The 12,212-nt window shown below is 36.5% G+C and overlaps 2 protein-coding genes across 2 annotated transcripts; both read left to right on the top strand.

The window, feature by feature from the left end:
- The first annotated feature begins 1,543 nt into the window (after positions 1 to 1,543).
- Positions 1,544 to 2,668, top strand: LOC142180147 (uncharacterized). The gene has a single exon (XM_075251081.1). It carries the CDS (start codon positions 1,544 to 1,546, stop codon positions 2,666 to 2,668), a length of 1,125 nt encoding a protein of 374 aa, XP_075107182.1.
- Positions 2,669 to 2,855: 187 nt separating this feature from the next.
- LOC142180148 (uncharacterized) lies at positions 2,856 to 4,937 on the top strand. The gene is made up of 3 exons (XM_075251082.1): positions 2,856 to 3,544; positions 3,861 to 4,007; positions 4,175 to 4,937. Exons 1-3 carry the CDS (start codon positions 2,856 to 2,858, stop codon positions 4,935 to 4,937), a joined length of 1,599 nt encoding a protein of 532 aa, XP_075107183.1.
- The last annotated feature ends 7,275 nt before the right edge of the window (positions 4,938 to 12,212 follow it).

Below are 12,212 nucleotides of genomic sequence, written 5' to 3' on the forward strand. Positions count from 1 at the left end.
TTGATACAAGTCATCAGGCACTTGTAATTCGGGCGCCTCAAAAGTAGTCCCTGAAGCTGGTTCAACACTATTATTCATCACCATTGATTCCACAGCCTCATGTGATTCTTGAAATCCATCGTTGCAGAGTAGTGTTCCAAATTTATTTGAGAATATTCAATATGTGCTGAATTGCTGCTCATATCTGGCATCGAAGAATCCATTATATCCCATTCATTCAAGCCAAGCACATCTTCGGGCACTGACTGATCAAAGCTCATCAAATTCATTCGAGACATATAAGTAACTTCAGAATATTCAACATGCGCTGAATGGCTGCTCATATCTGGCGTCGAAGGATCCAAATTGAGCATGTCCGTGGCTTCAACAGAATCTTGCCCACAAGTATAAGCAGCCTCTGTAGGTTCAACTACTGCTGCTAATGGCTCAACAATATTCGCCTCTACATCTGTTATATCTAAGTTTCAATGATGACAAGTGTACAAAACTAATATCTATCTACTTTTGCCTGCAGAGAACAGGGCATCAGGCCCTTCGTTGTTGATCAAGTTATCAAAAAGGAGATAACTCAAATCTAACAAAGATCAAGAAGGAAGCACAAAAGAAATGGGAGACAAGTTGGGTGGTAAACACATCATAGTGGGAGATAATTGGAAGTGGTGCTTCTTGTCATCAAGCACTCCTTTATTATTTAATCCGCTCCACCAACTGGAAACCATTTGACATGCGCTCATCTCTTCGAAGTAAGTATGAAGCATCTCGGCATGGGAACGGCATGGAACAGAGCACTCCATGATTTAACAAATTTCAGCCCATCTCTCTCGAAGAAATCAGAGACACCCTGCTTTAATCCAACAATCATCTCTCTTGAAGAAATCAAAGATACTTGCTGGAATCAGACACAAACACACAACAATACTTGCCTATAAGGACACTAGTGAACTCAAGAGAGTGAAGTGCGCAACTACAAACACTGTCTTCTAAGTCTCTCTAAATCTAAGTACAAACACTGTATTCTTGAGTCTACAAAGGTCATAAAAGATAGAAGGAGTTAGAATACAAAAGAGAGTTGTGTCAACATCCAGAAATTATTATTGCTAAACATCGTTGGTGGTGAATGAGCCAAAACCATCACTTTTGTAATTCTTTATCAAAGATCTAAAAGAACCCTTGTGACCCAAGGGAAATTGGACGTAAGTACCACACCAGTACTGAACCAGTATAAAAACTGTTGTGTCTTGTGTTGCTTTCAAATTCACTGCATTCATCTGTCTTATCTGTGTACTGTACGAAAGCTAGTCGACTAAACTGAAACTTAATCAACTAAGTTTTAATAGTCCACAATTTATCCCCCCCCCCTTGTTCTTTCAATTGGTGTCAGAGCAAGGCTCACAAACTTTGCTTAACAGCTAGTGAGAAAAAGATCATGGGATCAAACACAGTTGTCGGTTCATTATTTCAAGAAGGAACCTCTCAGGTACGACCTCCATACTTCAACGAAAAATATTTTTCTCATTGGAAAGTTCGCATGGAAACATACACTATGTCATATGACATCAAAGTTTGGCGTGTTATAAAAAAGATAAATCTTCCGATTCCACCAAAGAAAGATGAAAATGATCAAATCATTGTATCAACTGATCCACTTGACTTGGATGATTACACTGATGAACAAGATGCTGTTATAACTGTGAATGCCAAAGCAAAAACTCTACTGTATAATGTTATCAGTGGAGAAGAGTATGAAAAGATTTCAAGCTGTGAAACTGCCAAGGAAATGTGGGATAAATTGGAAATCACATATGAGGGAACCAACAAGGTAAAAAAAACAAGGATCAATCTTCTAGTTCGTGATTATGAGCTATTTCAAATGAAGGATGGAGAATCAGTGGAAGAAATGTTCTCCAGATTCAGCAAAATCCTTGGAGATCTAAAACCCTTTGGTAGACCAATAAAAAACGGAGAACATGTCAAGAAAATCCTTAGAAGCCTACCCACAATCTGGCATCCCAAAGTTATTGCTCTGGAATGTCAAGACCTTGACAAAATATCCTATGATGAACTTAGAGGTAATTTAATTGCTTTTGAGAAAACTCATTTGGACAGGCAAATTCAACAAGAAAAGAAGAAAGCAGTAGCCTTTAAAGCAACTGTGGTTGAACCAGAAAATGAAGAAGAAGAGGAAGAAGGAGAACAGGATAAAAACATAGCCATGCTTTCTCAAGTTGTAGCTAGCATGATCAGGAAGTACAGATTCAACAAAAGAGGAAAATTAAACTTCAGAAGAGGAAGGACAAATAATAAAAATGATAAAAATAATGGAAGATGCTCTGAATGTGGAAAACATGGACACATTCAAGCTGATTGTCCCCTACTGAAGACAAAACTCAGCAGGATCTTTCAAAAGAAGAAGTCTTTTGGATCCTGGAGTGATGAAGAAAAATCTGACCTTGAAGAAATTGCAAATATGTGTTTCATGGCCATAAAAGAAGATAGCAATGAGGACTCAGGTAAACTCGGTCTTATGGCAGACGAGGGAACTAGTGAGGTACGTCTTCCTACTTATCCTAATTGTTGTGAACTTCAAGAATTTGTTAATATTGCTCTCGCAGATATTGAAAGAGTTCTAAATGAACTCAGAAAAATCCAAAGAGAAAAAAAGGACTAGGCCTTGAAGCTGGAAGTGTATGAAATTGAACGTGGCATGCTTCAAGAGGAAGTAAATGAACTTCAACTTAAATTGAATGGATTACAAAGACCCACTAGTCATAGTTCCATCAAATCAAACTCGGCCACTCCATTTAACTATTTTATTAACACTATAAACCTCCAGGCATGCTCTTATTATGGTAAAAATGGTCACAACACTAACCAATGCAGGAACAGAATCAGAGCAGAAAAGGGCTCTAAAAATCCCAATAAACCGTTGTGTTTTTATTGTGGAAAACGTGGTCACACTTCTAACCATTGCAGGTTTAAGGACAATAGGAGATAGGTCTGGCGGCCTAAATTCTCTAGTCAAGCTAACACTCAGAAATCTAACCTTTCAGGACCCAAGCAGGCTTGGGTACCTAAAAACAAGTAATCTTATTTTGCAGGAACACCGCAAGAAGAATCAAAAAGGAAAATGGTATCTTGACAGCGCGTGTTCCAGACATATGACTGGTGACAAACAATTATTCAAAACAGTCACCAAACTAGATGGAGGAACAGTTACCTTCGGAGATAAATCAAAAGGAAATATTATTGGAATTGGAAACGTTCCCCTTAGCTCAACATGTGAAGTGGATGAAGTATACCTGGTTGATGAACTCGGTTACAATCTTCTCAGTAGCAGTCAACTATGTGAAAATGACTATGAGGTTCGTTTTAAGAAATATAGCTGGTTTATAGAAGACAAATCAGGTAAAGTCATTCTTTCAGGTAACAGAGACAAAAATGTCTACACCATCAGTAATATAGATAGTCTTGAAAATCAAATTTGTCTTGCTTCTGTGATCGATAACCCTTGGGTTTGGCATAGAAAGCTTGGACATGCTAGCATGTATACTATCCAAAAACTTTCTAAACATGATCTTGTCATTGGTCTTCCAAAGCTATATTTTTCAAAATATCATATTTGTGATGCATGTTAACTAGAAAAACAAACTCGCTCATCCTTCAAAATCAAAAATTTTATTTCTACTACTAAACCACTTCAACTATTGCATATGGACTTGTTTGGTCCAACCAGAACTGCTAGTATAGGTGGTAGAAAATATGCTTTTGTCATTGTGGATGATTTTTTTCGATTTACGTGAGTTATTTTTCTAAGTCATAAAGATGAAGCCCTAAGAAATTTTAAAGTTTTCTGTAAGAAGGTCCAACGTGAAAAGGGATACTACATTTTTACTATCAGAAGTGATTACGGAGGAGAATTTGAAAGCAGAGCCTTTGAAAACTTTTGCAATGACCAAGGAATCTCTCACAATTTCTCTTCACCAAGATCGCCTCAACAGAATGGAGTGGTAGAACGTAAAAATAGAACTTTACAGGACATGGCTAGAACCATGATTGTGGAAAACTCTCTACCTCAGCACTTCTAGGCAGAAGCTGTAAGCACTGCATGTCATATTATCAACAGATATTTGATTCGGCCCATTCTTAAAAAGACTTCATATGTGCTATGAAATAGTAAGAAACCCAACATTGGTTATTTTCATCCTTTTGGATGCAAATGCTTCATTCACAATAATGGAAAGGACAATCTGGGTAAGTTTGATCCAAAAAGCGATGAAGGTATATTCCTTGGATATTCTCCCTCAAGTAGAGCATATAGAGTCTACAATAAAAGAACCTTATGTATTGAAGAATCAATTCATGTTATCTTTGTTGACACTAACCCTCACTTAGGAAATAAAAAACTTCCTGAAGATGAGGAAATTTCTATTGTTCCAAAATCTACTTTTACAGGAATAGATTGTCAAGAGGAGTCGACTGGTCAGCAAGATCAGTCAACTGAGGAACATAATGAAGTCCAAGAATCTTCTTCAACAGAACAGTTGACAACTGAGAAAAGGGAAACAACTACAACCATCCCAAATGAATGGAAAAGTGAAATTGGGTATCCTCACAAATTCATTATTGGAAATCCACACGAAGGAATCACTACCAGAAAGTCTCAAAAGCTCAATTCCCACATGGCTCTAATTTCTCAACTTGAGCCAAATAAAGTGAATGAAGCACTAAAAGACGTTCGTTGGGTCAAAGCAATGAAGGATGAACTTGATCAATTTGAAAGAAATAAAGTATGGAAACTGGTTCCAAAACCTTCAAATACTTCTATTGTAGGAACAAAATGGGTTTACAGAAATAAGTTAAACGAATCTGGACTAGTGATGCGAAATAAAACACGGCTTGTTGCGCAAGGTTATTCTCAGCAGGAGGGAATCGACTAAGATGAAACATTCGCGCCAGTAGCAAGACTGGAATCTATTCGAATATTACTTGTCTTTGCTACTCATAAAGGATTCAAACTATTTCAAATGGATGTAAAAAGTACTTTTCTAAATGGATACATCTCTGAAGAAGTCTATGTAAAACAACCTCCTGGTTTTGTAAATGATACTCTCCCAGATCATGTATATAAGCTAACAAAAGCTCTATACGGACTCAAGCAAGCTCCCCGAGCCTGGAACGAAAGATTAAGCTTGTTCCTTCTAAATCAAGGCTTCAAACGAGGTAATATCGATACAACTCTGTTTATTAAGCACTCAAATTCAGTTAATCTTATTACTCAAATTTATGTTGACGATATTATTTTTAGAAGTCCTAACTCTGTTTTATGTGAAGAATTTTCTCATTCTATGAAAGAAGAATTTTAATGAGCATGATGGGAGAGTTAACTTACTTTCTTGGACTACAAGTCAAACAGTCTCTCAAAGGGATCTTTATCAGTCAAACCAAGTACATCAAAGAACTTATAAAAAGGTTTGGCATGGAGAATGCTAAGCCCATTGGGACTCCAATGAGTCCAACAACTTTGCTTGACGAAGATTACCATGGAAAAAGTGTTGAAAAAATCATGTACAGAGGAATGATTGGATCCTTACTATATCTCACTGCTACTCGACCAGATATAATATTTAGTGTATGTAAATGTACAAGGTTTCAGTCGGCTCCAAAGGAATATCATCTTACTACTGTTAAACGCATTATAAGATATCTTATTGAGACCTCTGAATTAGGATTATGGTATGCTCACTCTAAAATTTTTGTCTTGAAAGGATTTTCAAATGCAGATTTTGCAGGTAATAAGATCGACAGGAAAAGTACTAGCGGCACATGCCAACTGTTGGGAAATGTACTAGTTTCCTGGCATAGCAAGAAACAAAATTGTGTTGCCTTATCAACAACTGAAGCAGAATATTTAGCTGTTGGAAGTTGTTGTACACAAGTTCTTTGGATCATGCATCAACTTCTCGACTATGATTTATATCTTACCACAACTTCTATATTCTGTGATAATACTAGTGCTATTTGTTTGGCAAAAAATTATGTGCATCACTCCAGAGTAAAACATATAGAAATCAAGCATCATTTTATTCGTGATCATGTTGCTAAAGGTGATATTGCATTAGAATTCATTAGTATTGAATCTTAACTTGCTGATATTTTTACAAAACCTCTTTTAGAAGAAAGATTTTGTCTACTGCGGAAAAAGATTGGCATCATGTGTGTTTTATAAAACAAATCTTTGATATACGATTAAAACTCTTTACTTTCCTCCTATAAGTGTTAAGTTTACTCTGATAAAAGTGTAATTATTACACCTCCATCAGTACCGCTGAAATATCCCCTCAGAAGTGTTACTCCTTTCTGAATATGTCCTCTCCTTCAACCAATGCAACTCTTCAACCCTCCAAAGTCTAGATAAGAATCCTCCTACTCCCTATCACTTCTCATTCTCTCTGAAGAAACCCTCACCATGGTGAAAAAAAACCTTCCATCTTCCACTGTGACCAGACGAAGCAGAAGGTTTCGGAAAACTCTCAACCCGGAAGAAACTGTAGATTTGAAATCATCCATCGACTCAGACACTATCAAAACCAAAAATGAAAGCAGTAAATCGTCTGAAGACCTTCCCATTAGCCAGAAAAAGGCAGGAAAGAGGCCCATAGAGCAAACCCCCAAAAAATCTGCATGCAAGAAAGGGAAAGTAGAGAGTACTAAATTTGGGCCAGAGGACAAATTAATATTCTATGGACCAAATGAGAAATCAAGGTTTGAGTCCTATAAATTGAAATCTATGGCTTATGGACGCACTATAAGTCTCTCTCTTATGAAAAATCTGCACTTTGATGTCATTGCTGCTTTCGATTTTCAACGTCCTTCCTCTCTATTCGATACTATTGAGAGCTCCGTATATGAAGAGCCTGTGAAAATGTTCTATGCAAATTTATTTGTGAATGATAAAGATGACTTGGAATCCATGGTTTTAGGCACTCGAATTGTTCTCGACTCTTATCAATTTGAGAAGATTTTTTCTGCTAAGTTTAATGGGTATGAGTTTTTTGTGCAAAATTCTTGGCCAAAAGACTTTGAAGTTTCCTTAGAAGAAGCAAAAGCCTTCCTGTCTGATAATCCCCCCGACATTGGTCCCAAAAATCTAAAGTTTGAACATCAGGTCTTGGCCCACATGATAGCTACCACTCTACTTCCTAGGACTGGGTCCCTTACCACCTTATCCACCAGAGATATCTTTGTTCTTTACTGTCTTGTGAACAACAAAATACTCAACTGGTTTGTATGGATTCAAGGCATCAGGCCCTTCGTTGTTGATCAAGCTATCAAAAAGGCGATAACTCAAATCTAACAAAGATCAAGAAGGAAAGACAAAAGAAATGGGAGACAAGTTGGGTGGTAAACACATCATAGTGGGAGACAATTAAAAGTTGTGCTTCTTGTCATCAAGCACTCCTTTATTATTTAATCCGCTCCACCAACTGGAAACCATTTGACATGCGCTCATCTCTTTGAAGTAAGTATGAAGCATCTCGGCATGGGAATGGCATGGAACAGAGCACTCTGTGATTTAATAAATTTCAGCCCATCTCTCTCGAAGAAATCAGAGACACCCTGCTCTAATCCAACAATCATCTCTCTTGAAGAAATCAAAGATACCTTGCTGGAATCAGACACAAACATACAACAATACTTGCCTATAAGGACACTGGTGAACTCAAGGGAGTGAAGTGCGCAACTAAAAATACTGTCTTCTAAGTCTCTCTAAATCTAAGTACAAATACTGTTCTTGAGTCTACAAGTGTCATAAAAGATAGAAGGAGTTAGAATACAAAAGAGAGTTGTGTCAACATCCAAAAATCATTATTGCTAAACATCGTTGGTGGTGAACGAGCCAAAATCATCACTGTTGTAATTCTTTATCAAAGATCTAAAAGAACTCTTGTGACCCAAGAAAACCTGGACGTAAGTACCACACCGGTACTGAACCAGTATAAAAACTGTTGTGTCTTGTGTTGCTTTCAAATTCACTGCATTCATCTGTCTTATCTGTGTACTGTACGAAAGCTAGTCGACTAAACTGAAACTTAGTCAACTAAGTTTTAATAGTCCATAATTCACCCCCCCTCCCCCCCCCCCCCGTTCTTTCAACATCAACCTCGGGCACATCATATAATATCTGATTTAATTTGTCTAATTACTTTCCATCCCATTGATACAAATCTTCAGTCACATCTAATTTAGGCGCCTCAAAAGTAGTCCCTTCAGCTGGTTCGTCCACTATTTGTAATGATTCATCAACACTATTATTCATCACTTGAAAAGCCATCGTTTCAGAGTGTTCCAAATTCTTGCACATATTATAATAATCCTTGCAATTATTAGTAGCCAACAAGTTATCAACAGAACTCGTTACCTCATCAGTTCCATCAGAATCATTATTCAACGTTGTGATTGTGGAAGTTTCAGATGAACGGTTAACATGCTTCAGCTTCTTGATGGTGCAGAAAACATAATCTCTACAGTCTTGGTGGAACTTGTGAAGAATAACCTTAAAAAGCTCGTACTCCTTCATGAGCCAATGTCCATCTTTCTGATCTTCAGGGTAAAACTCTTTATTCTTGTAAGACAAATTTGTCTTGGATCCAATATTAACCACTAGTTTGCCCTCGGCGTCCTGTTTCCAACTTCCCTTGTTTCCTACAGCACGATGATACCTCGCGTTGCTTTTCTTCTTCAGCTTTGTGATAAAGTAGCGATAACTACTGTTGTCCTCATCATCACCACAGGGTACTTTGATGATGACAATAAAGAGAGAGTAAACAAAGTATACTTCCCTTTAGAGTTGTACTCATTACTGCTCCCCCTGAGTTGTATACTTCCCCTTAGAGTTGTTGTACTCATTACTCATTACTGCCCCCCCTGAGTTGTTGATTTACTTTCTCCATACATGTTTTCCCTTTAGAGTTGTACTCATTACTGCTCCCCCTGAGTTGTATACTTCCCCTTAGAGTTGTTGTACTCATTACTCATTACTGCTCCCCTGAGTTGTTGATTTACTTTCTCCATACATGTTCTCCCCCTTTGACATCAATAAAAAAAAGAAAAGTGCAAGCCCAGTATATAACAATATGTATTCAGATACTACGCACACTAGATGAGAAAATAATATATAGATAATATGCATACTAGTTAGGGCAGTATAAGTAATGCCTTCAGCAGAGGCATAGAGTGATGGTTCATACATACAAATGCAAAAATAAGTTTTTCAAGCAAAAGCAAGCACAAGAGATTGTTTTTAACCACGCCTTAATTTCTTCTTAAGAAGTATTTGAGGGTATTGATCACTTTGGTGCAGAAGGATTCATAGGAGGTTTCAACATCTTTGACGAGCTTGTCTATGTTTTCTGACATGAAGTTGAATGCCCCGGTTCCTTGTCTCCGTGTTGCTCCCATATCCATCCTAAGCTTGGCCACATCTGTACCTGTTTCCTTGGCGACTTCTCTGATTTTGTTAACCTGCTCTTTCATCTCAACCAGCATAAGTCTTACACCGTCTAGATATTGCTGAATCTGCTGAAAATTTTGAGAGGCAGTTGACTAAGACTCTGGTGGTTTAGTGGGAGCTTCAACCTATACTGGGACACTCTCAACTTTGGCGCGCTTAACCCATCCATCATCATTTAAAGTGTAACCCATTATAGAGAAGGCTATCTTATCATAGGTACTGGTAATGTGCTTAGGTGTGAAAGGTGTCAAGTTAACCTTCATAACTCCAAGAATATGTGAAATAAGTAGGTCATAGAGTAGACAAGCAGCATAAGAGGATATATCCCTGATACTCTCAAGCATGTATTGATATATCTAAGTTTAAATGATGACAAGTGTACAAAACTAATATCTATCAACTTTTGACTGTAGAGAACGTCGTAAATCTCCCAAGGTTCTTGTTTGCCATAGACATCAACGTTAGTGGTAATAAATCCAGAATCATGCATCTCTTGTCCAACAATGAATCTCAACAAGAACATAAGTCTTTCTGAATCTGTGGGACGGAAACGGAAACGCTCTTGACCAAGTTGTTGTAACTGCTCCATGAATATCAACAAGAACGCAACTTTCTTCTGAATATTTTACCTTACAACCTTTATATGAAAAGAACGTAATGTAATAAGTTGAAGAGAGCGAATGAGGTTTGAGAGTATTTATAGATATCAGTCTGAAGTGCCTCCGTTTAGGAAATTATTACTTAGGCAACAATTAAGTAGGGCTTACGTTGGTTAATTATTTCTTCTACCCAAAGTAAGAACTTATGGAAACTTTTCTTTTCCCAATCATATATGGACAACTTTTGTATTTTCATATTCATATTCGTATCTCCTATTTGGCCATAGTTCCATATATGTTTTCTTTTCTATGATTAAAGGGAGGTATTACTATAATTTTCAACATTTAAATGAAGAGACAATGACAACTCATTATGCGCTAATTAGATTAATCTTTTGAATGTGGAGAAAATTTAAAACTTTAATAAGGAAATAGTAGTAAAGAAAATTCCACTTAATTCCAACTTTATGCTCTAAGCTAATTTTAAGTATTTGGTGTTTGTGACTTTTATCCACCCAAATAAACTATTGTTGGCCCCGGGGGAGACGCAGGATTTTATGCAAGCAATTTTGACATTTAAAAAAGTGGACGAATGAAAAAATCAATGTAAAAGATCATATTAAAAATACACAATTCAAATCATATTAATATGTTCATAATAGCTTTATCAAAAATAATACTAATTAAATACTTCATTTTTTATATAAGGCACCAAACAACCATTTAAAAACTCATCATTCCACTTAATTCCAACTCTATCTTTCTTTATACTATAAGCTAATTTTAAGCATTTGGTGTTTGTTACTTTTTTTCCCACCCAAAATAGCTATCCATAGCCCTACCCGACCCTACCTTTAAATTTCAGAGGTAAACGCAAATAAAAACTGCACGACAATCGATTAATTATAATAGGATTGAAAGCTCAATCACAATGAGAACATAATGAAAAAGGCAACCTATTCTTTGATGAAGCTTGAATGTAGCAAATGACTTGATCTTAGTCAATAATCAAGCTAAAAGGAACGTGAACATTTAAAGTTTGCACTTGATCTTGTATAATTAAGTGCATGTAAAAATTTAATGTTTAAGATCGCACAAACTAAAATTGTGAATAGAGTCCCGTTCTACATGTCAATACATGCAACACCGAAATTTATAGTAAGAAGAAAATACGTCGACTTTAAAGATCGTGAGGGTTGAACTCCCTCTATCCCCAAAACGACTATTTCATTCCCCAACTATTTATTCGACCCCCTTTCCTTAGTGATTCCAAATTCCTTATCTTTCTCATTCGCTCTATTCTTTTAGAAATGAATTTGAGCATAAATGACTTTCTCTTATCTCTAGTCCTGTAAAATATATATGATACAAATCGAAATGAACATCATTGAAAAAGGGATTCCTAGTTGAATGATTCTCGGTCCATACCCATACTGAAACTTACAAAGTCATCTTTTTGAAGGTCGAAGAAATTCCCCGGCTTTGATAAAATAATTGAATATACTTTTGTCCTTTTAAATGACATAGACCCAAGTTCTCTAGTAAAATGAGGGTACTACATTGGGAATAGCCAGGATAACTCAGTTGGTAGAGCGGAGGACTTAAAATCCTTGTGTCGCTAGTTACGTTCAAATCCGGTTTATGGCGCATAATTAATTTGTATGGGTCTCTCTTCCCTCGAATTAATTTCTAATTAATTGATGTGAATCAACATAATATTCCTTTAGAGTCTAGATTAGAATAATAGTTTTATCTAGTTTGGCGAGATATATCCCATAAATGTTCTAGATGGGTAGAGTTTCTTACATAAAGTATCTAAAAGAAATGGATTCTATCTCCTCTCTTTTTTTCTCCTTTCGTTCAAACGAATTTGAAATACATATTTGAAAGGTTAATTGGTTAATTTTTGAAAGGTTCAAAAGTAGAATCTGAATCTAGGGGGTTGAAATAGACAAGATTCACTCATATCCTAAGAAATAGAACCTGATATTCTCTCTTTTCTTTGTCTTTTCTTTTATATTCGATTTCTTCATTCCTTCCTATATGCCTTCTAAAACCCGTCTAAGTAATGTGCATTGGTCCACAGCCCTGCCCTATTGAAT

This window comes from Nicotiana tabacum, chromosome 4, assembly GCF_000715075.1.
Source record: "Nicotiana tabacum cultivar K326 chromosome 4, ASM71507v2, whole genome shotgun sequence".
Classification (NCBI taxonomy): Eukaryota; Viridiplantae; Streptophyta; class Magnoliopsida; order Solanales; family Solanaceae; genus Nicotiana; species Nicotiana tabacum.